The sequence below is a fragment of the Microcaecilia unicolor genome, chromosome 3 (assembly GCF_901765095.1).
Source record: "Microcaecilia unicolor chromosome 3, aMicUni1.1, whole genome shotgun sequence".
Taxonomy (NCBI): Eukaryota; Metazoa; Chordata; class Amphibia; order Gymnophiona; family Siphonopidae; genus Microcaecilia; species Microcaecilia unicolor.
This window is the reverse complement of record NC_044033.1, coordinates 311010725-311035600: the sequence shown is the minus strand read 5'-3', so window position 1 is coordinate 311035600 and position 24876 is coordinate 311010725. Positions and strand designations below refer to the sequence as shown.

The 24876-nt window shown below is 45.2% G+C and overlaps 1 protein-coding gene across 2 annotated transcripts in view; it reads left to right on the top strand.

Moving 5' to 3' along the window:
- Positions 1–24876, top strand: part of NCKAP1L (NCK associated protein 1 like) — a 338352-nt gene that overhangs the window by 83152 nt on the left and 230324 nt on the right. For both annotated transcript variants that reach the window (XM_030198309.1, XM_030198310.1), the window contains exon 9: positions 15879–16035. In XM_030198309.1, the coding sequence (XP_030054169.1) occupies positions 15879–16035 (157 nt within the window). The remainder of the gene's footprint in view (positions 1–15878; positions 16036–24876) is intronic.

Below are 24876 nucleotides of genomic sequence, written 5' to 3'. Positions count from 1 at the left end.
TCTTAAATAAAAAACTTTATTAAAGGTTTGAAGACTCGACACGTCGTGTTTCGGCCGTCAGGCCTGCATCAGGAGTCTGCTGTGCAGAGTGCTGCAGAGCAATGACGATGGAATCAGGAGTACTCATGAGAGGTAGTAGCACTGGACAAGTTCACATCATTAGTCCTGTACAGGAAATGAATTGGTAACATCATTTCCCTACCTGTCATCATCTCAAAGGGTGACACTCCTGTAGAACGGTGGGGTGTGGCACGAATAGCCATGAGGACCAATGGTAACTTCATATCCCAATCCTTAGATGACACATACTTCTTCAGAATGGTGATGATGGTACAATTAGCTCTTTCCACTTGTCCCAAGGACTGAAGCCTGTAGGCAATGTGCAATTTACTCTTCACTCTGAGCATTTTCCACATGTGTTGGATTACCTCTGCAGTAAACTGGGATCCTTTGTATGAATCCACTCACATGGGCAGACCCCACCTGCTGAACACATGATTCAGTAGTAAGGTAGCCATGATTTTTGCGGTGCAATTTGGTGCAGGTATGCACTCCAACCACTTGGTGAACAGGCAGGTGACTGTAAGCATATACTTATTGCCACAGGTGGATCGAACCACAGGGCCAATCCAATCAATCTGGATATCTGACCAGGGCATAGCAATACCCCTCTTCCTGAGTGGTGCTCGATGTGATGGTGAAGACGGCTGGAAACGACAACAGGTCAAACAACCTCAAGTATACAGCTGCACATCCTGACGCATGTGGGGCCAATAAGCCACTTGCTTCAAGGTCTCATAGGTGATGTCCTCACCTCGATACCCTGCACATGGTTCATCATGAGCATGTTGCAACATAATGCCACGATATGCCTGAGGCACAACCCATTGCTCAATGCCATGCTTACTCGTCCGAATAAGCAGGTCCTGATGGAGCTTAAACTTCTCTCGGAATGTATAGAGTATCCTCAGTTCTTCAGCTTGACACTCCTCTTCTAACAACGGATGTTCTTGCGGATTCTGGATGTACTCATAAAATCGTCCAACAACTGGATCTGCTTTCTGAGACACGACAAGATCAAATGATGGGATGTCACTGCACCACTGGAACACTGGAGTCTCACTAGGCTGTTTCGTTTGTTGTCGAGTGACAGCATGAATGGCCAGTGTCGCAGACTCTGAGAACTGCCATAATTCTCATTTGAGCGCACCTTCCTTGGTGAGTTGATCTGCCAGGTCATTCCCTATCTTGTCAAGACTATCAACTTTTGCATGACCCTTGACCTTCTTCCAATAGATGGTCATGTCATGGTTCTGCACTAGTTGATCTGAGGCCAGAATCAAATTTCCATGATGTACCGGTTTTCCTTTAGAGTTTAACATGTTGTTCTGCTTCCAGTTGGGTAAATGAGAGACAAAGTTCTGTCTCACATAATCTGAATCTGTGCATATGACTAATTCTCGCATTCCTTTCTGAACTGCATACTGTACTGCCACCAAAGCTGCATCAGTCTCAGCATACTGGTTTGTCTGTGAACCTAAGCTGTGCTTCAAAGTCTCTTCAGGAATGGTTGGATTCCATACCACTCCCACATCTGCAACCAACGGTCTGTGTCACGGCGGTAGGCACAACCATCCACATGGACCTTAGGCATTGTAGCACAAATGTTCTCATCATACAGATGGTGTTGCTGGGGTTCTTTCTCTGTCGGTGGAACATCTGTTTCAGGAATACCTGCAAGGGAATCATGTCCTGCACAGTCATGCAGGTCAGCCATACCTTGGGCTACTACATTACGATGTTTCTGAGCATACCTTACCTCTAAAGGCCATCCTTGAAGATCCAATGTCCAGGAGACTATCCTGCTATTGGACACCCGACCAGACTTGATTTGGTCGCTACCCAGAAAACTGATGGGTTGGTGACAAGTCTCCACGATTAGCTTCTCGCCTTGGATATAACTCCGGAAATGTTGCAGAGCCCAAACAGTGGACAAAAGTGCTTTCTCACAGTTTGAATACTTCTTTTCCACATCAGATAGGCCTTTGCTAGCATAGGCCATGACCCGCTTATCAGAATCATATTTCTGATATAAGACAGCACTCATGGAGTTCTTGGAGTATCCCAGGTCAACATAGAACTCACGACCCCCCTCAGGATACGCGAGACATGGAAAGTGGCTAAGCTGGTCCTTCAGCTCCTGCATAGCAGATTCCTGCTCTGGACCCCAAACCCAGGGCGCATCTTTCTTCAATAACTTGACCAAGGGTCGGGTGATCTCCTCATACTCATCTATGAACTGTCGGAAATAATTGCATATTCCCAAAAAGGAAGTTCTGTGAGATTGGTGGGTTGTTTCAGCTGTTGCAAGGCCTGCACTCGCTTCTTCTGAGGTCGCAGACCCTCAGCAGAAATTTTGTGCTTCAGGTAATTCAGCGATTTCCTGCACCATTGTCCTTTGGCCAGCGTTAGTTTAGCTCCAGCATCTGTCATCTGTAAGAAAACATTCTCAATCTCTGCCAAGTGTTCTTGAAAGGTAGGGCTTTTGATCCGAATATCATCCACATAGACCACAGTTCCTCAAGCTTCCGCATCTGGAAGTGCTTTGTGCAGGAAGATGTTAAATTTAGCAGGGGAATTGAGAAAACCAAAAGGAGTTCTGTTCCACGTATAATGTTTCTTCCCAAACGTGAAGGCCAATTTATGCTGATCGTGTGGATGAACAGGTACTGTCCAAAACCCTGATGCCAAGTCTAAGCTGGTGAAATAGTTAGCCCCTTTAATGGTAGCAAGATCTGATCCAGCGGAGCCATAGGCCACCTGGACAAAGGTACTCGCTTATTCAGCTGACGGTAATCTAGTGCAATTCTCCAGCTGGTATTCTTTTTCAAGATGAGCCACAGAGGGGAGTTGTATGTGCTGTTGCATTGCCTAATGATGCCCCTGCCCTCCAAAGTGTTGAGAATCTCTTGCACGGATTCGTGGGAAGCCAATGGAATCTTATACTGGTGCACAAAGACAGGCTTGCTATTTGAGTTCACTCCGTAGGAACTCGGGTGACATGCAGGTCTGTGAGCCCACAATCATACAAGTCTACAGCAAAAAGGTCCTTGTATTTGTACAGCAACTTAGTCAACTGCACCTTCTCTGTTTCAGTAGTAAAGAGATGCCTGTTCCACTTGATCTTTCACCATAGCATCAAACTCTGAGAAAGGCTGGTTGGATGGAATTTCTACTTGCACAGAATTCACCACTCTAGACTTCTGGAGTAAAGACATTCTCCTAGACAAAATCAAGCAGTCGTCTTCCAACTGCTCTTGTGAACACGTTGCATCATATGGCCAAACAAACTCCAGAGAGATGAAGCCTCTGGGAGAGGTAAACAGACATTCAGGTGTCTCCCCCCCCCCCCCCCCCCGGCAGGTGTTCCAAGAGGAAGGCAGCTGCCAATAATAGGCAAACTTACCTCGACATCCGGAAAAGACTCTCCCACCAGAAATCCAAAAGGGTCTCCTGCAGACACAACAACTTCATCTGACTGTGGATTGGTGACCAACAAGTGAAAAGAAGTACCAGTCACCTCCATACATGGCAGAACACCAGTAGACAACCCAAGGTCCTGAAAGTGAGAATGCGGGTTGAAGAACACCACTTTGTCCAATAGACGCTGTCCATGTGCGAGACGGAGCTTGATGGAAAAATCCTTAACTCTTCCCGGAATGGTTACATCTTCAGCACAGACTACCTCACAGGCCTGGGGTATGGTCTGTCCAGACTTCAGGCTAACAGGCATAGATTCAGATTCCACTGGGCTGCCATCCAGTCTACTCCACAAGACACGATTCACCAGGTCCACATAAACTCCTAGTCGTACAAGGCAATCGGAGCCCAAACATAAGGGCTGCTGTAGGCCTCTGACAATAGAGAAGTGGTAGGTGAAAGACTTTGTCCCACAGTCAAGGCAAAGCTGCACATTCCCACAAGTGGCTTAGCACCTTGTCCAGGTACCTGCATAGAAGTGGAGGAACACTTACTGAAGGGAAGTTGCATAGACTTGTGAAGACGGCTATACAGAGTGTCACTGATGAAGGAAACATCACTAGGCAACAACAAAGTGGACTGAAGTGATTGGATGTCAGCTATCTGGACGGGGATGGTATAAGTATTATCCTTCTGGTGGATGGCAGTCAACCTGCAAGGATGCGGTGGATCAGGACTGGAAGTGGAAGAAGAGTCCTCCTGAGATATGTCGACAGCAGTATCTGGCGAGTCACCTGCAGTAGGCGAGTCATGCAAAATAATCTCCAAATTGTCAGCATGTAGAACAATGTCAGCTATCCGAGCTTTCTGGACTCTGATTACTTCACCATGCTGCCTCCCCCCCTTCGGAATATCATCCCACTGGAGCTCAAAACTGTGAGGGTCTGCTGAACGCTGGAAATTAATTCGAATAGAGATGCCCCTAAGCTGTACAGAGCTGGAACCACCAACTCTGCTCTGTTGCTTTACTCTTCCATATGGAATGGGATGGGTGAAACAAAATAGGCCGCAATCTCTTCAGAAGATCATTTCCAATCAAGAATTCTTCATCAATGCTGGTAGTAATGATGGCAGGGTTAACTTGCGAGTGTTTGGTGCATCAGATTCTGCCATTGTGTGCTTGCTTGTTTATTTGTCTTGATTAGGTGAGGAGTCTGCTTTTGTATGAGGGGAGGCTAGAGGTGTAGAGGCCCCTCAGTATGAAGGCTGTGCTGGGACTTGCTTGCAGTTGCTTCCCTTTCTTTACTGACTTAAGAGGGTCTGCCTTTCAAGCTGTTGAGATCAGTACTGGATCAGGTTTCAGTGATAAGATAATGAGCAGAGAAGATGGGAGGGGGGGAGAGTAGCTCTGAGTCAGGGTCCTCCCTTAATCAGTCTCTTAGCAACTAATTGCTTCCCACCCCGTTTGCCCAGAGAATCTTCAAAGCTCTGATTTCTGACTTTGGCTGGAGGCAGGGGGGAGGGGGGAACTTCATAGCACCTTCAAGATAATTAGCAGGGAGGTGTGACAAATGCAACACAAAGAATCCAAGTTGGAAGATTCCTTCTCACTCTGGTGTCCTGCTTCAAAGTTTCTGATCAATTCTGCAACGGTCACTTTAAGCTAATTTCATTTAACATAGTAACATAGTAGATGACGGCAGAAAAAGACCTGCATGGTCCATCCAGTCTGCCCAACAAGACAAACTCATATGTGCTAGTTTTGTGTATATCTTCCCTTGATTTGTAACTGTCATTTTCAGGGCACAGACCGTATAAGTCTGCCCAGCACTATCCCCGCCTCCCAACCACCAGCCCCGCCTCCCACCACCAGCTCTGCCACCCAATCTCGGCTAAGCTCCTGAGGATCCATTTCTGAACAGGATTCCTTTATGTTTATTTCTTAACCTTTCTTATGCTTCCTTAAAATGCTAAAATGTTCATAGATTTGCCAATACAGAACAGTTTCTCCTTCTGACTTCTCTGGCTGTCTTTGATTACTCAACAGTTTCCAACAATTCCACCAGACTAAAAATATAAACCAACTAAAGAACTTTTTTTGTTGTTTTTAAATTGCAGTGCTCAGTAGTGCTGTAGTGTCCTTTAAACCAAATGTCTCTGGATTGGAACTGCAGCCGTCTCACATCATAGCACACGCCCTCCCTACCTTCCAATTCTCACAGCATTAAGCACTCCCTACCGGGAAAACAAAGATGTAATACTGATGACACTAAGGACACTACAGTACTACTGAGCACTGCAATTTAGAAACAACAAAAAAAGTTCTTTAGTTGGTTTATATTTTTAGTCTGGTGGAATTGTTGGAAACTGTTGAATTGCCCACACCAGGTTTATTTTATTGAAACCCTTATATTTCTACTGACTGTCTTTGATTACTGCCAAGTCGACCCAGAGGGGAGGGGTTGCTCTTGAGCAGGGAAAGGTACTTGAAAGACAATAGGAAGGTACTTGGCATAATTGCTCTTTGGAATGTGGTCAGCGAGGACATGCTAGTACTTAAACACTGGTTTTAACTTCCACAAACCTTCTTTTTCACAAACAGCTCTTCTATTAAATACACTTAAACAGTTCCAAATATTGCTGGCCTTAGCTACAAGTTCACTTGAATGCAGATCTGTTAACATCCAGAATAATACAAGCAGAGTTACTTGATTCACTTTTCCTTTCTGGTTTTATTAGCTCGCACAAATCTGCCTCTTTGCAAACTTAACTCTTCTGATAAATGCAGTGCAGGAGGCTCTTTTAAAGGCACATTTGTCCTGTTGAAAATGTCTTCATCTCCTTCAATAACTATTTAGTTTTTACTTTGGTTTTTTACTGTCAAGCCTCTTAAGACTTGTTAACTGTAAAGTCTCAATATCTTGAAGTATAACCTTGGCACACCAGCACACACCTGAAGTCTCTTTGTTTTTCTGAAGTTTCCTTTATTGAATAAACACAGATAATTTACTCACAGTCAGATGTTCAGAAGTGTGGCCCCAGGGCACAGAGACTCCGTAATTCTGAGAGGTGTATCAGTAGTTGGAGGTAGAAATCTGAAGAGAGGCAGCTTTATTGCAGAGGTAAGAAAATAGTTGAACAGGTAGAAATAGCTCAGAGCTGGGTGACTGGAGAGTGCAATATCTCATTAGGAAGATATATTCATGGTAAAAAACCAAGTTCGTTCCAAGGAGTGAAGCAGGACAAGTGCTGTCTGAAGCAAGATGGAGAATGCCTAATGGAGAGAGAGACAGGGAGGTCAAGAAGGCTCACACAGGCCCAGGGAGGAGGAGGTAAAGACCAATGGGGACAGAGCCTGCCATCAGGTGGCAAGTGTGGTCCTAGAGGACGGCCCTCGATTGGAGGGAAAGTTCATACCTGGCTGACCTTTCAGGACAGAGATAGTAAGAATGACCAAGAAATGATAGCAGGTAGACAAAGGAGCCAAGCTTGACTGAGAAAGAGAAGAGATCTGGGCAGCAGCACATACCAATAGTAACAGTTCTTATACAGACAGGCAAGTGTGGCTGCATTGCCTGTGAACTACATTACACACAATGCATTGCTCACATATCTTTGCAGTGAGAACTGCAGCAGTGAAAATCCTTAGAAGTGAGAATAACAGTAAAAGCATTAAACACATTTTAGGGTCGCATTATAAACTAGTGCAAGGCTGTCAGAGGACAAACAAACAAGAGCTGAATGCAGCAGGTTGGACTACCAATCTAGGGCCCCAACTACCCTCCAAAAGCAACACCAAATGTGTTTTTAAGGCTGCTCTAAATTTCTTACAGGAATGTTCCAGTCGCAAAGATAAGGGTAAGTCATTCCAAAGGGAAGGTGCACCACCAAGAAAAAGGCACTATTTCTGGTAGACTCCCAGCTGGCACGAGGACTAGGGAGGACTAATCTTTGATCATTTAAAAAAACCCTGATGAAGGCTGTCTAGCCGAAACTCGGACCGTGTAGGGTCCCAATAAACTTTCATTTGGTGCTCTTACTACCGTGGTTTCAGAAGTGGTCATTTTTGGACTTGTTGGCATTCTTCCGCCTTTGTTTTTTTGATTCTTCTGGTTTGTTTGTGGAAGTATCGGACCCCTCCTTCTTCTATTATTGACTTGAAGGTTCTGTAGTAACAGTGACACCCCCTACAGTTCCTTCTGCTTAGCTGCTTCTGCCCTTACAGTGGTGCTGCTAAGCTGATCATCATCAGCATATCATGCAGGTATCAGATATAGCAGGTATCAGATATAAAGCAGAAATGCAGCACAAAAAGCTGAAGTGAGAACATGGGGAAAGAGTTTTAAAGAATAGAAATGATACTGTAATAAATGGTGCTCACTTTTTATTCCTTCAAAGGTATTAAAATATAAGAAAAAAGGTTCAAGTGCATGCCACAGAAACTGCTTATAGGTGCACTACACACCACAGCATTCAGTTCCCCGGTCCACCTTCTCTCCCCTCTCATGTCACAGAGCTTTTCTTGAGCCTCATCAATGTTTGTCTTTACCTTTGTTGCCATGCTGCACCTTAATAAAGTTATATGACCACACATTTACACAACACCTAATGAGTACAGAGGGATGGATAGGCAGACTGATCAACCTATGGTTAAACCTTCTGCAAGAGGCATTCTCATAAGAACATGCCATACTGGGTCAGACCACTGATCCATCTGTCCCAGTATCCTGTTTCCAACAGAGGCCAATCTAGGTCACAAGTACCTGGCACTGTCAGAAACCAATAGTAACAACATTCCATGCTGCCAATCCCAGGGCAAGCACTGACTTCCCCATGTCTATATGTCTATCTCAATAACCTTTCCTCCAGGGAACTTCTCCAAACCTTTTTTTAAACCCAGATATACTAACCTATGTTACCACTTCCTCAGGCAACGGGTTCCAGAGCTTAACTATTCTTTGAGTAAAAAGTATATCCTCCTATTTATTTATTTCCATGTAATTTCATTGAGTGTCCTCTGGTCTTTCTACTTTTTGAAATAGTGAAAAATTAATTCACTTTTATCCATTCTACACCACTCAGGATTTTGTAGACCTCAATCATATCCCCCCTCAGCCGTCTCTTTTCTAAGCTGAAGATGCCTAACCTCTTCAGCTGTTTCTCATATGATAGGTGTTCCATCCTCTTTATCATTTTGGCCGCTCTTCTTTGCATCTTTTCTAATTCCGCTATATATTTTTTGAGATACAGTGACCAGAATTGAGTGCAATATTCAAGGTGAGGTCACAACATGGAGCGATACAGAGGCATTATAATATTCTCTGTCTTATTTTGCATCATCTCTCTAGCATCCTGTTTGCTTTTTTGGCAGCTGCCGCACACTGAACAAAAGATTTCAGCGTATTTTCTACAATAACATCTAGATTTTTTTCTTGGGTGCTTACTCCTAAGGTGGACCCTAGCATCAGGTAACTATGATTTGGATTATTCTTCCCAATGTGCATCACTTTGCATTGGTCCACATTAAATTTTGTCTGCCATTTGGATGTCCAGTCTTCCAGTTTCCTAAGGTCTCCTGCAATTTCTCACAGTCCACTTGTGTTTCGACAACTTAGAATAGTTTTGTATTATCTGCAAATTTAATCACCTCACTTGTCATTCCGATTTCCATATCATTTATAAATACGTTAAATCCATCAGTCCCACTCCACTGTTCACCCTCCTCCATTGAGAAAAATAGCCATTTAACCTACCCTTTGTTTTCTGTCCACTAATCAATTCCTAATCCACAGAAGGACATTACCTCCTATCCCATGTCTTTTTAATTTTCTCAGGAGTCTCTCATGGCAAACTTTGTCAAAAGATTTCTGAAAATCTAGATTCTCTACATCAACTGACTCACCTTTATCCACATGTGTATTCACACCTTCAAAGAAATGAAGCAAATTGGTGAGGTAAGAGACTTGGCTGAACCCATGCTGACTCTGTCCCATTAAATCATGTTTGTCTACATGTTCTGTAATTTTATTTGTTGTGATAGTTTCCACTATTTTGCCCGGCACTGATGTCAGGCTTACCAGTCTGTAATTTCCTGGATCACCCCTGGAACCCTTTTTAAAAATCAGTGTTAAATTGGCCATCCTACAATCTACAGGTACTACGAACTATTTTAATGACAGGTTACAGTTCATGTTTGAGTTTTTTCAGCATCCTGGAGTGTATACTATCCAGTCCAGGTGATTTATCACTCTTTAACTTGCCGATTTGGCTCACTACATCTTCCAGGTTCACTGAGATTTCTTTCTGTTTATTTGTTACATTTGTATCCCACATTTTCCCACCTATTTGCTGGCTCAATGTGGCTTACATAGTACCGTAAAGGTGTTTGCCAATTCTGGTATGAACAAATACAGTAATGTTGTGGTAGAATAAGGTTCATGTGTAGAGATACATTAGGGAATCGTAGAGAGGAAGAGAATCATAGAGAGGAAGAGTTATTATATGCCCATTACGAGCTTTGGTTTCGTTGTGTTGCAGGTTACAGGCATTTAAATTGGGTCGGTAGGGTATGCCTTTTTGAACAGGTTAGTTTTTAATGATTTCGGGAAGTTTAGGTGATCATAAGTTGTTTTCATGGTTTTGGTAATGCGTTCCATAGTTGTGTGCTTATGTAGGAAAAGCTGGATGCATAGGTTGATTTGTATTTGAGTCCTTTGCAGCCTGGATAGTGGAGATTTAGGTATGTTTGTGTTGATCCTGTTGTGTTTCTGGTTGGTAGGTCTATGAGGTCTTTCATGTATCTCGGGCCTTCGCCGTAGATAATTTTATGAACCAGGGTGCAGATTTTGAAAGCAATACATTGTTTGATTGGGAGCCAGTGCAGTTTTTCTCAGAGGGGTTTGGCGCTTTCGAATCACGTTTTTCCAAATATCAGCCTGAGATAGGGAGGGTACAATCTGGGGTGTTTATGTTTGTGGGTTTGTTCGTATTGTATTGGGATGAGAGGATGAGACAGTATGTTTTTTCTGTGTTGAGTTTTAGTTGAAATGCGTTTGCCCATGAGTCCATGATATTCAAGCTGAGTTTGATTTCGTTGGTGATTTCTGTCAGAATGTATATTGTGACATCGTCTGCATAGATGAAAGGGTTAAGACCTTGGTTGGATAAGGATTTGGCTAGTGGGGTCATCATTAGGTTGAAAAGGAATGGTGATAGTGGTGATCCTTGATGTACTCCGCATTCTGCTTTCCATGGTGGTGATATGTTTGAGCTTGATTTCACATGATATGTTCTAGTGGTTAGGAAACCCTTGATCCAACTAAGTATGTGTCCGCCAATCCCGAAGTAATCTAGGAGTCTTAGTAGTATTTTATGGTTTACCATGTCGAATGCACTGGACATGTCGAATTGGAGGAGAAGTATGCTTTTGCCTGTTGCTATTTTCTGCTTGAATTTGGCTAGGAGGGTAATTAGTACTGTTTCAGTGCTATGGAGGGGGCAAAATCCTGATTGTGATTCATGTAATATTGTGAATTTGTTTATATAATCAGTAAGTTGTTTGGTTACCATGCTTTCCATCAGTTTGACCACCAGTGGGATTGATGCTACTGGGCGGTAGTTAGTGATTTCGTTTGATTTTTTCTTGGGATCTTTTGGAATTGGGGTGAGTAGGATGTTGCCATTTTCCTTAGGGAAGAGACCTTGTTGAAGCATGTAGTTTAAGTGGGATGTAAGGTCTGCTATGAAGCGGTGGGGGACGGATTTTATTAGGTAGCTGGGGCAGGTATCCAATTTACAGTGAGAGTTGGAGAACCTATTAATCGCCTGGGTGACTGTTTCCACGGTGAGGAGAGCAAAGTTTGACCAGGTTCAGTCTGCTGGGTATTCTCCAGGGGTTGGGTCCAAGCCAGTGATGAAATTTTCAATATTGGTGTTGTCCTGAGGTAGCATGTTACGTAGGCTTGCAATTTTTTCATTGAAGTATTTAGCAAGGTTGTCTGCAGATGGGATGTCTGTATTGATTGTGGTGACCAAGGTGATGTCTAGTAGTTTGTTCACGGGTTGGTATAATTTCTTCGTGTCTTTGTAATCTGGCCCTATTTTATTTTTATAGTATGACCTTTTGGTCTGTCTTATTGTGTATTTGTATTTTCTTTGTATTTGTTTCCATGTATTGAGTATGTGTTTGTCTTTTATTTTTTTCCAAGCTCGTTCGATTTTCCTGGATTGTGTTTTAATTTTTTTCAGTTCTTCGTTGAACCACGGTATTGAGTTATGCCTTTGTGAGGTTCTTGTTCGTAAGGGTGCTATTTCGTCCAGTATGCTTCTGCATCTTTTATCCCATTCTGAGAGGTAGTATATAGAGTCCGTTTGTGCTGGCCATTCATTTTTGTATATCTGTTGCCAGAATATTTGGCCTCTTGTGCTGTAGGTTGTGTGTTCTTGTATACGGTGTGAACCCTTTTTCTGCCATTTTAGGGATAGGTTTAGTTTGTAGTAGTCGGTCCATGGTGTTTCTGTCCATTTAATTTCTGTTATTATTAGGTTCTGGTCTATGGACAGATTGTGTGAGATGAGGTCGAGTGTATGCCCTTTGACATGGGTTGCTTGCATGTGTGGCCATTTAAGATCCCATGAGTGGAGGAATTCCTTGCATTCTCGTGCGTTGGTAGAGTTTGGGACTTCTAGGTGGAGGTTAATGTCTCCTAATACTAGTATATTGGAGTTGGTTATACAAGTGTTTGAAATGAAGTCCATGAAGTTGGTCTGGCCTTCGTTCCAATTACCTGAAGGTCTGTAAAACAAGACACAATTGACATGATCGTGTAGGGTTTTGTTGTGGATTCTGATTGAGGCAATTTCAAGTTGAGGTGTTATGGACTCGGCAGTGGTTTCGTTTGTAAAGTGGGACCGATAGATTAGTGCTATGTCTCCGCCTCTCTTTTCTTTTCTGGTCCAGTGTGTGATTTTTGTATCCTGGAGGGCACAGGTCTAGGATTATAGGGTCCTTTTGGTCATGGATCCAAGTGTCAGTGAGGAAGAGTAGGTTGAGGTTTTCTGACATTATCCAGTCTGTTAGTATTGCTGTTTTATTTACAGCGGATCTGGCATTGACATAGCCCACTTGGATTGTTTGGAATGGGTCTTCTGTATTTGGTGTTAAGTGGCCTTTTGTTAGTTGTCGTTTCTTTGTTGAGGTGAGTTTGTTTGGGCCCTTCTTTCCCTTCTGTTGTGGTTGTTCGCATGTAAGTGTTCTTCCTTTGTTTAGGTTGTTAACAGTTCGGTGAGGTGTGGTGTATTTGATCAATCTATGATGATTGTGTAGTATGGGTATTGTGACAAGGCTACAGCCCAGATGTACAAAATGAAGCAGCAAAACCCTGAACTACATCTCCCAGAATGCATTTCCAGTCCCAGCAGGGGGAGCCCAGGGGATAGGCAAGCTGGCTATATACCGTCTCTGACCACAAGAAGGAGGGAGAATGAAGAAGCCCAGTTTCCCTGGACTTGCAATCAGTATATCATGCCTCCCACCTGTAAGAGGGAGGGGTGGGGTGAGAAGCCGGAGGAGGATTGGATGGATTGGGTGGAAGAGGGGGTTAATGAGGCTGAGTAAGGGGAAGAAAGCAGAATGGAATGGGAGCTTGAGAGTCCTGAGGAGCACAGCCCCTGAAGGTTGGCAAACCTACATTGTTTTGGAATTTATTTTGATTTAAACCCTGCTTAAATAGAGAAGCCTGTTTTCTTTTGTGAGACCTGTTTGCTTTGGGGAAACCCTGAATGGTGGAAAGTTTGCTGGGAGAATTACAAAGCTGTTTTGAAACCTGATTATTTTGAGAAACTCTGTTGAATTTGAAAGGCTTGTTTATGAAGGAGGACTGCCTGGTGGGAAGAGGGGAAATCCTGCTTGGGGGCAAGTACTGTTTGTTTGCTATTGACTTTGACCAAAAAGGAGGGATTTCAAAAGGACTATTGCATTCCCCTCAGGGATTGGGGCAGAGTCTTTGTGTTTAGTGGGCTGATGTATTAAGCAAGGCAGAACCGCCCTGCCTGAGAAGCCCTAACCCAGGGCTCTGGAGGGAAGTTTGGTTATTAACCTGACAAATAAAGGAATGTTTTGAAGTATCCCCTGGTGGCAGTTTTGTGAAGATCTGGCTATTCGCGGGAGGCGGCTTCCTCCCCCATACTGGAGCAGCGGGCCCGTTTACAGTATGATGATGTTTTCTGCAAGTGGGGTGGTTAGTGTTAAGTGGATCAGTGTTAGGGAGTAGATTATTAGGAGTAGTTTGAGGGTATTCATTATGCTATATTTCCTGTGGTTTCTATTAAGACTGTGTTGCCCCAATCTGCTCTCCTCACAAGCCTGCCTTCTCCGGTTGATCAAATGCAGTGCAAAAGGCTCCTTCTCAGTCACGTCCGTCCTGCTGAAGGTGTCTTCAGTTCACTAGCAATTATTCTGTTTTTACTTTGGCTTTTACTGTCAGGCCTATCAAGACTTGTCAGTTGTAAAATCTCAATATCTTGAAATATAATAGGCACTTTACACACGGTCTGATGATCAGATGCATTGCCCAGGGCACAGAGACTCCACAACCCTGGGAGCTGTGTCTATGTTGGAGGTAGACACCAGACGGGGGCAGCAGCTTCAGGCTGCCACTACTGCTTTGCTCTGAGCACCTCAGAGCCTATCTCCGGGGCCTCCGCCACGTTGCCCCTTCTCCTCTTGTTGCTGCTGCTGAGCTCTGGTCTCGGTGCTGTCGACTGAGCCCTCGGCGGCCTCGGTCGTTCCCTCACGCCTCCATAACTCCCATGCTCCTGGGGCAGCTCCACCGGACAGTGCTCCCCTTTCCTGCTGCCATCTGAGGAACTGGCGGGCAGGCAGGTGAGGAGGCAGAGCTGGCCGCATGACCGCTTCCACACAACTCGTGTGGTCCCCCGTGGGAGAGGCTCAATCGTCTCTCCCTGCTCTGGGTGGGCGGGTGGGTGAGGAGGCAGAGTCGGGCGCGCGGTCGCTGTTCCAAGAGCCTCCTGCGGTCCCCCATGGGGAGAGGTTCGGATGCCTCTCCCTGCTCCGAGGGTGACAGCGGGTGCCGTTCGCCGGACTCGCATGGGCTTCCCGAGCGCCATCTGCTGCCTCGTGCAGTCCCCCGTGGAGGGCAATTCAGACTGCTGCCCAATTAACTCAACACAAGTTAGGGCAGCTGTTCTTCCGTATTGTCACCCTTGAAAACCATTTCTGGTACAGGTAGAGCTCTTACATATTCTTCTGTAAAGACCAAAGCAAAGAATTCATTCAATCTCTCGTCTATGGCTTTTTTCTCCCCGAGTTCTCCTTCATGACCTAACAGTCCCACAGATTCCCTCACAGACTTTCTGCTTCTGATGTACCTGGAAAAGGTGTTACTATGAGTTTTGTCTCTGTGACAAGTTTTTCTGCATATTCTCTTTTAGCCTTATCAAGGCTTTGCATCTAGCTTGAAAGTGCTTATGTTGCTTTTTATTTTCTTCATTTGGATCTTTTTTTCCCATTCTTTGAAGAATGTTCTTTTGGCTCTAATAGCCTCTTTCACTTCATCTGTTAACCATGCTGGCTGTTTGGTCTTCTTTCTAGCTTTGTTAATACATGGAGTACATCTGGTCTGGGTTTCCACAATGGTATTTTTAAACAACATCTATGCCTGATTTAAATCCTAACCTTTGCAGCCAATCTTTTTAGCTTCTTTTAACCATTTTCCTCATTTTATCATAGTTGCCCTTTCAAAAATTAAATGCTGCTACAGTAGATTTCCTTAGTGACTTCACTCCAGATAGCAGCTCTAATTTTATCCTGTTATGATCACTATTTTTTCCAGTGGACCTAACACCATTACCTCTCGTACTATGCCCTATATTCCACTAATGGCTAGATCTAAAATAGCTCCCCCTCTTGTCGGTTCTTGGACCAGTTCTCCAAGAAGCAGTCACTTATTACATCTATCAATTTTACCTCCCTAGCACTCCTTGATGTATTATTTATCCAGTCAATACTGGGGTAATTGAAATCACCTATTATTATACTGTTACCTAATTTGCCAGCTTTCCTAATTTTTGTAAACATTTCTTCATCTGTCTGTTCATTCTGTCCTTGCAGATGTTAGTGCAGCCCAACCAGTATACTCCTTCCCTTCACACAAGGAATTTCTATCCATAAGGATTCTCTTTTGTTGGAAAAAGGGGCCTAATAAAATGCACAAGAACAGAAAAAAAGAAACTTAGATGTAACATCAAGAAAGATGTAAATTGAGCTAACAAACATATAAGTTAATATACTGAAGACTCTAGATATTCCTGCTGCTTAAAAAAAAAGTTTGAAACCTCACTTTTCTAACTAGCTGTGGTCTCTTCTCTCCTTTTCTCAGTTGGTTTCCTGTTGTCTAACAGCAGCCTTAATGCTAACCCACAGTGCCTGGAGCTGTGGAAGATGGCACTGCAGAGCTCACTGTATATCACCCTCATCCGGGATGAAACACTCTTCATTCACAAGGTCATAGAAGAGTTCCTGGGAAATATGAAAGGGTAAGTGTGGTAGCCCCAAGGAGAATGGATTAACAGGAGATGGCATGATGTGAAAAAGCTGAATCCAGTTTCCCCTGCAGCTACCATCTTTGTTTGTCCAAAACAAACTCTCAGCTGCTGCATCCAGGTTGCTGTTGTGCATTGTTATTTCATCTCAGTCATAGTTAGAAACATGCCAACTTGTGCAGGATACGGAATTATACAGAGGAACTATTGTGTAGGGATCTGGGTAATCTGAATAGTGTTGTGGTATGTGGCTAATCCAAAGAGGTGTTGCGGGAAGAATATTATTTACTCTGCAAATATTTATATGGACGTAAATATTTTGTGGGCCAGACTTAGCCCCACCAGGGGATGATATCTGAAAGATGCTGTTACTGAGCCGGACCTGGCTTGAGGTGGATGCAGGCACTTGAGGGACATCAGCATCTAAGCTGCTGATGCTGCAGCCCAAGGCTATTTTGTTAAAGAAGAAATATTTTTGTTGTCATCATATGCAAAACTAAAAGCATATAGTGCAGCACTGAAATCTATAATACAGCATTGCAAATAAACAAGCAAGCTCTGGAGCAGTGACAAACACATCTTGAATATAACCTTCCTTCCTTCACAGACCCCTCAAAAACTCCTCAAACACCACCCCCAGCTCCCCTTACATCCCCCCGATCCCTTCCTAACAAAAAGAATGCAAAACAAAAGTTCCCTGTATAAACTGCACAAGTTTGCTGTTGTTTTCAATAGCTGCAAATGTATTGGACATACCAATATGGCGGCAAGCTCCACCACGGGTTTCAGCCTATATAATGGGCTGGCATGGGCGTAGTTTGACTGTTTCATTTGGGGGGGCAAAGGATGGGGCGGAGCATATTAGCATATTCATTTGCATGTATGTATGTATATATATATATATATATATATATATATATATATATATATATATATATGCAAATGAATATGCTAATATGGAGGAAGGAAGGAAGGGAAAAAGAGCTGGCTTTTTTTGGGAATAACCATAATGAATATGTATGAGATATCAAGCCAGCTCTTTCTCCCTTCCTTCCTTCCTTCTTTCCTCCTTACCCAGCACTCCCTCTCTAGTAGTATTTCCCCACCCCCTTTCCCATACCATGCCAGTGTTGACCTTAGAAATGCATAGGCTCTATATGTAGATCCTTCAAGAGGTAGTGTGTCATGATTTAGGCTCTACACCCTTTCTGATGTTTTGGTGCCACCTTAGTAAGGCCAACACACAATCTCTCCACTGCAAAACGCTATACACAAACTTGTGCAAAAACACACTCATAACCTTACTAAACCATAACAGCACTAATTCCAAGGACAGGACGAGCTACAACCTTATGCGTGAAAAGGCAGAACTGTAATTACACCAGGCAATATTCTAATATAGATTCTTCAAGAAGGGACTCCCTATTCCTGATACGTAGAGTGACCTTTTTTAATTGAGCATATTCTTTTATCTTACTAAGAAGAGGTTTGGTCACTACACTCATTTAATAACAGACAGTATATGACCCTTGACGCAGGCGCTGTGCACTGAAACACAGCCCGCGTTGGGTCTATATTGGAATATTGATTTTGAATATTAAAGGAACTCTGTCCCATTTCTGGAGGCTCTTGGTGCTTTTTTGCTGTATTCTGGACTTTGTCTTGTACTTTGAACCCTCTCTGTACTACTAATTCTGCAGTGCCATTAGTGTACAAGGCAATGTACTATCTATTACAGTGGTCCAGTTTTGAAAAGCTCCTAGTCTGTTTGGACCTGGGAAGGTTCAGGGACTTATGAAAGGTCATATAGTAGACGATAGGTAGGAGAGGTAGCACTGCTACTGATCTGAATTAGGTGTTAATTAAGGTGTGTGGCAGTAGAATATTTGCAAAGGTTACTAAGGCCAATCTGATTACTGGGCTAGCTTCAAAGGGTTGTTTGAAGCAGTATCCTCAGAATCCAAACTATATAGAGAGGAAAGGTCCCACTTAACTTTCTTTCTAAGACATTCTAAGAGAAGAGGACATTTCTCTGGGTAAGTGACATTATTTTGCTCTGTACTTGGTAACTTAAAGATTGGGTTTAAAAGAGGAATTGTAGGATATTGATAAACACAGTTAGAATTTTAAAAAATAAGCAAACTTTATTAGCTAGTCTCCATACCATTTTCCTCATAGTTTTAAAACTTGAATTTTCTGCCATAGCATTACATTAACAGACTCTAGAAGGCACAGTAGGGCGTAGTTCAGTCCTCATTCCCACCCACCCCAAGCTCAACTCTTTATTTTTAGTCAATTATTCTAATTAGGACAACAAGAGGAGAGTTTTCATTAGAGTTTTAATTACATTTATTTTCTGAGAAGGAACCACTAAATAAATTACAAATTACTCCATATAATCTTAAGGCTCTTTATATTCATCTGATATCCCTAGTACCTTAAGAAGTTTTAATTAAATAGCTCTATAGTACTAAGATGCAGATAGCAGTCCAGTAGCGGGAGGGGTGCTATCCAGTCTTTTACACTGAGTGTCACTTGTATAATTATCTCCCAGGTTATATGTGTGTGCTTGATACAAAGAGATCCTAGCTCTTAGAAAACAAGTACATTCTCTTGAGGCTAGAGTAGCAGACTTGGAGGAGCTGAGGGAGACAGAGAGTCACATAAAGGAGGCCTAAGGGGACATTGTAGAGAAGTCCCACCTCCAGTCTGGCAGCCCCTGTGCTGCCTTGGAGGACAGAGGTCTTCTAAAAGGAGATCACCCTAGTGCAGCTAGAAGTAATCCTGTGGACAGGACCAGCACACCAGAGGATTCAGTTTCATCTTGCACCAGGATGTGTCTCCAGGAGCTTCTGCCGAGGAGGGAAGGGTTAGGATGGCTGTTGTAGTTGGTGATTCAATTAGGCATGTAGATAGCTGGGTGGCTGGTAGACGTGAGAATTGCCTGGTCACTTGCTTGCCTGGTGTGAAGGTGGTGTACCTCATACATCACCTAGATAGGATTTTAGATAGTGCTGGGGAGGAGCCGGCTGTCTTGGTACATGTGGGTACCAATGACATAGGAAAATGTGGGAGAGAGGTCCTGGAAGCCAAATTTAGGCTCTTAGTTAGAAAGCTCAAATCTAGAACCTCTAGGGTAGCATCTTCCGAAGTGTTCCCCATTCCACGCGCAGGGCTCAAGTGACAGGCAGAGCTCCGGAGTCTCAGTGTGTTCTGAGGCGATGGTGCAGGGAGAAGGATTTTAGATTTGTAAGGAACTGGGCAACATTCTGGGGAAGGTGCAGCCTATTCCAGAATGATGGGCTCCACATTAACCAGGGTAGGACCAGGCTGCTGGCATTGGCATTTATAAAGGAGATAGAGCAGCTTTTAAACTAGAACCCGGGGGAAGGCCGACAGTCGTTCAAAAACGCATGGTTCAGAACAAGGTATCTTTCAAAGATATCACCAAAACAGGGAAGATATGCTATCTCGATAACAAGGTTGCAATAGAGACCATAGTAGACCAGGTGCCTTTAAATAAAAATCAGACAAAAGATTGCAAATTAACACTGTCAACTGCTGAGCAAGATGTAAATAAGAACAACAAACATAGTTTGAAATGTCTATATGTGAATGCCAGACGCCAAAGAAATAAGATGGGAGAGTTAGAATATATTGCACTAAATGAAAAATTAGATATAATAGGCATCTCAGAGACCTGATGGAAGAAGGATAACCAGTGGGACACTGTCGTACCAGTGTACAAATTATATCGTAGTGATAGGGTGGATCGAATTGGTGGAGGGGTAGCATTGTATGTTTAGGAGGGCCTTGAATCAAATAGATTGAAAATTCTGCAGTAAACAGAACACTGTCTTGTCTGAAGAGAAGGTGAGCCCTTAGGTCCCGCAAGGCCCCGAAGGACCTCAGAGGACAGTCGTGCAACCCCAAGTCTTCACCCGCGGCGACCGCCGTTCACCGAGGGTTGAGCCCTCAGCTGCAGGCAGCCAACGGGATATCCGGAACCGCGGGGTTGACGAACTGACCCAATACTGGAACCAGGAGCCCGGAGGGCAGGAGGAAAAACAAAGGAGTCCAAAACAGGCAACAGGTCAGGGCAGGCAGCTCACAGCGTAGTCAAAACAGGCAATAGGTCAGGGCAGGCAGCTAGCAGAGAAATCCAAAAGCAATGCAAAGGTCAAAACCAGGAGAACAAGGAAAATGAACTGAATGCTGGAACACAAAGAGACTGGCCTCGGGAAACAGAACCTGAAGCAATGTCCTATCTCAGGCCTGCTCCTTAAATACTGTCCGTAATCAACCACCCAGCCCCAGCGGACATGGCCGGCCAATCAGAACCCGGTTACTGACAAAATCCTTCTGATTGGCTCTGTCCGATCTCCCAAGCGGGACTACAGCACCGGCCTCCCAATCCAACTCCTCAGAGGCGGAGCTTCGGGTTCCAGCGCCCGAAAGACATACAGTGGGGGAAATAAGTATTTGATCCCTTGCTGATTTTGTGAGTTTGCCCACTGACAAAGACATGAGCAGCCCATAATTGAAGGGTAGGTTATTGGTAACAGTGAGAGATAGCACATCACAAATTAAATCCGGAAAATCACATTGTGGAAAGTATATGAATTTATTTGCATTCTGCAGAGGGAAATAAGTATTTGATCCCTCTGGCAAACAAGACCTAATACTTGGTGGCAAAACCCTTGTTGGCAAGCACAGCGGTCAGACGTCTTCTGTAGTTGATGATGAGGTTTGCACACATGTCAGGAGGAATTTTGGTCCACTCCTCTTTGCAGATCATCTCTAAATCATTAAGAGTTCTGGGCTGTCGCTTGGCAACTCGCAGCTTCAGCTCCCTCCATAAGTTTTCAATGGGATTAAGGTCTGGTGACTGGCTAGGCCACTCCATGACCCTAATGTGCTTCTTCCTGAGCCACTCCTTTGTTGCCTTGGCTGTATGTTTTGGGTCATTGTCGTGCTGGAAGACCCAGCCACGACCCATTTTTAAGGCCCTGGCGGAGGGAAGGAGGTTGTCACTCAGAATTGTACGGTACATGGCCCCATCCATTCTCCCATTGATGCGGTGAAGTAGTCCTGTGCCCTTAGCAGAGAAACACCCCCAAAACATAACATTTCCGCCTCCATGCTTGACAGTGGGGACGGTGTTCTTTGGGTCATAGGCAGCATTTCTCTTCCTCCAAACACGGCGAGTTGAGTTCATGCCAAAGAGCTCAATTTTTGTCTCATCTGACCACAGCACCTTCTCCCAATCACTCTCGGCATCATCCAGGTGTTCACTGGCAAACTTCAGACGGGCCGTCACATGTGCCTTCCGGAGCAGGGGGACCTTGCGGGCACTGCAGGATTGCAATCCGTTATGTCGTAATGTGTTACCAATGGTTTTCGTGGTGACAGTGGTCCCAGCTGCCTTGAGATCATTGACAAGTTCCCCCCTTGTAGTTGTAGGCTGATTTCTAACCTTCCTCATGATCAAGGATACCCCACGAGGTGAGATTTTGCGTGGAGCCCCAGATCTTTGTCGATTGACAGTCATTTTGTACTTCTTCCATTTTCTTACTATGGCACCAACAGTTGTCTCCTTCTCGCCCAGCGTCTTACTGATGGTTTTGTAGCCCATTCCAGCCTTGTGCAGGTGTATGATCTTGTCCCTGACATCCTTAGACAGCTCCTTGCTCTTGGCCATTTTGTAGAGGTTAGAGTCTGACTGATTCACTGAGTCTGTGGACAGGTGTCTTTCATACAGGTGACCATTGCCGACAGCTGTCTGTCATGCAGGTAACGAGTTGATTTGGAGCATCTACCTGGTCTGTAGGGGCCAGATCTCTTACTGGTTGGTGGGGGATCAAATACTTATTTCCCTCTGCAGAATGCAAATAAATTCATATACTTTCCACAATGTGATTTTCCGGATTTAATTTGTGATGTGCTATCTCTCACTGTTACCAATAACCTACCCTTCAATTATGGGCTGCTCATGTCTTTGTCAGTGGGCAAACTTACAAAATCAGCAAGGGATCAAATACTTATTTCCCCCACTGTAGTGTCTCGGCGCCATTCTCCCTACTGGCGCGAGTACAGACCCCATAGCCGGCGATCGAGAGCCTGGCAGCCGCGATCGCCGGCACATGGCCTCGGGCCCGGACTGGGCGGCTATCGCCATGGCGAACCCCGGCTCTCCGCCGCGGCCTCAAGAAGGCCGGCCATCGCCGCGATGGACGCCGGCTCCTGCTTCCAGCGGAGGAGCAGCCGGAGGGAGCGACAGATGTGACAAACACATCTTTGAATCCATGTGGATTTAAATTCCATGTGAAAAGGGGAAAAGGATAGTGATAGGCGGGTACTACCGTCCACCTGGCCAGGATGAACAGACAGATGAAGAAATGTTGTCAGAAATTAGGGAGGCTAACAAACTGGGCAACACAATAATAATGGGCATGCTAGGGAGGTAAAATTCCTTGCCTCTTTATTTCACATATCGCTGTGTCCTGCAGGGCCGGTCTTAGCAAGTGCGGGGCCGTGTGCAGACCAATTTGATGGGGCCCAACCCTAGCTCCGCCCCCACCCTAGCTCCAAGGCTGGACACCCCTCCCTCCGAGCTCCCAGGCCATCCCTTCCGAGCTCCTGGACCATCCCCCCTCCCTCCGAGGCCCCCCTCCCTCCCTCCGAGCTCCAGGGCCCCCTCCCTCCCTCCGAGCTCCAGGGCCCGGCCCCCCTCCAAGCTCCAGGGCTCCTCCGTCCTTCCCAGCTCCAAGGCCCCCCTCCCTCCTTCCCAGCTCCAAGGCCTCCCTCCTTCCTAGCTCCAAGGCCTGCCTCCCTCCTTCCCAGCTCCAAGGCCGGCCTCTCTCCCTCCTTCCCAGCTCCAAGGCTGGCCTCCCAGCTCCAAGGCTCCCCTCCCAGCTCCAGTCCCCCTCCCTCTGAATTTTAAAAGTTACCTCGTCGGGTTACAGGCAGTGGCAGGAGTGAAAAGCGTGCGAGCTGCTCGGCGCTTCAGGAGCCTTCCTTTCTCTCTCTCAGCTCTGGTCCCACCCTCATTTCCTGTTTCCACGAGGGCGGGACCAGAGCTGAGAGAGGGAAGGCTCCTGAAGCGCCGAACAGCTCGCACGCTTTTCAGTGCTGCCGCTGCATGTAACCCGATGAGGTAACTTTTAAAATTCAGAGAGAGGGGGACTGGAACTCGGGTGGTCGGGGGTGGGGCGGAGGCACGCCGCGCAGGGCCCCCTTGAGCGCGAGGCCCTATGCGGTCGCCTCGCCCTAAGACCGGTCCTGGTGGCCTGGGTTCCCATCGGTCTCTTTCTCTCATACACCTCCCTCAGCCTTCACCCAGTCTCTCTCACACCCCTCCAGCCTTCACCCAGTCAGTCTCTCTGGTTCTCTCAGTGTCATAGCAATCACCAGCTTTTGCTTCACAGTGCTGCCTTAGAAACTGCTCCTCAGGATCTCCATGTACTTGAGCTGCATGGAAGTCCAGGAAGTCTCGTAGTTTCAAGTCCCGACAGACTTCTCAAACTTCCTGGACTGCATGGCTCAAGTATGTGGAGAACCCAATCGCTGTGCAGAATCCGGAGAAGCAGTTTCTGAGGCACTGCTGCAAAAGGAGAAAAAATCTTTCAGGGGATATGAAATCCTGGGTGCCATGCACGCTTATTTTCGAAAGGGGATGCCCATCTTTCGACACAAATCGGGAGATGGGCTTCCTTCTCGCAAGGTCCCCAAATCGGCATAATCGAAAGCCGATTTTTTGCGTCCTCAACCGCTTTCCATCACGGGGACGACCAAAGTTCACGGGGGCGTGTCGGCAAGGTAGTGAAGACAGGACTGGGACGTGATTAGGAGATGGTTGTCCTTGGCCGATAATAGAAAAAAGAAGGGCGTTCCTGATGAGCACTTGGCCGACTTTACTTGGTCCATTTTTTTCACGACCAAGCCTCAAAGAGGTGCCCCAACTGACCAAATGACCACCGGAGGGAATTGGGGATGACCTCCCCTTAATCCCCCAATGGTCACTAACCCCCTCCCACCATAAAAAATAAGTTTTAAAATACTTTTTTGCCAGCCTCAAATGCCACACTCGGGTCCATCGCAGCAGTATACAGGTCTCTGGAGCAGTTGTAGTGGGTGCAGTGTACTTCAGGCAGGCGGACCTGGGGGGGGGGGGGGTTGGGGGTTTCAGCACCCAAGGTAAGGGAGCTATGCACCTGGGAGCAATTTGTGAAGTCCACTGCAGTGCCCCCTAGGGTGCCCGGTTAGTGTCCTGGCATGTGAGGGGGACCAGTGCACTACAAATGCTGGCTCCTCCCACGACCAAAGAGCTTGGATTTGGGCGTTTTTGAGATAGACGTCTTTGGTTTCCATTATCGCCGAAAACCGAGGATGACCATCTCTAAGGTCGACCTAAATGTCAAGATTTGGGCATCCCCGACCGTATTATCAAAACGAAAGATGGGCATCCATCTTGTTTCGATAATACGCGTTGCCCCGCCCCTTCGCCAGAACATCCTTAGAATTGAACGCCCTTAGAGATGGTCGTCCCCGTTCAATTATGCCCCTCATGGTGACCTTGTGCCCAAGATTGGTCAAGCCATGAAATACGTAATAAATAAAAACAGATGAAAAATAACTGTTAAAGCCAGCAAAATAAGATAGAAAGATTTATCACCCCACATAATAAAGAGTTTTATTGCCTCTCATAATCAATAGCATAAAGAACTAGATGTTACAATCCCTAAATCATTCTTCAATATACAATACCCAGACAGGGCTAAGGACAGGTCTTCTGAAATAACCAGTCCTTACTGAGCTTTCGGAATCCCTCATGAG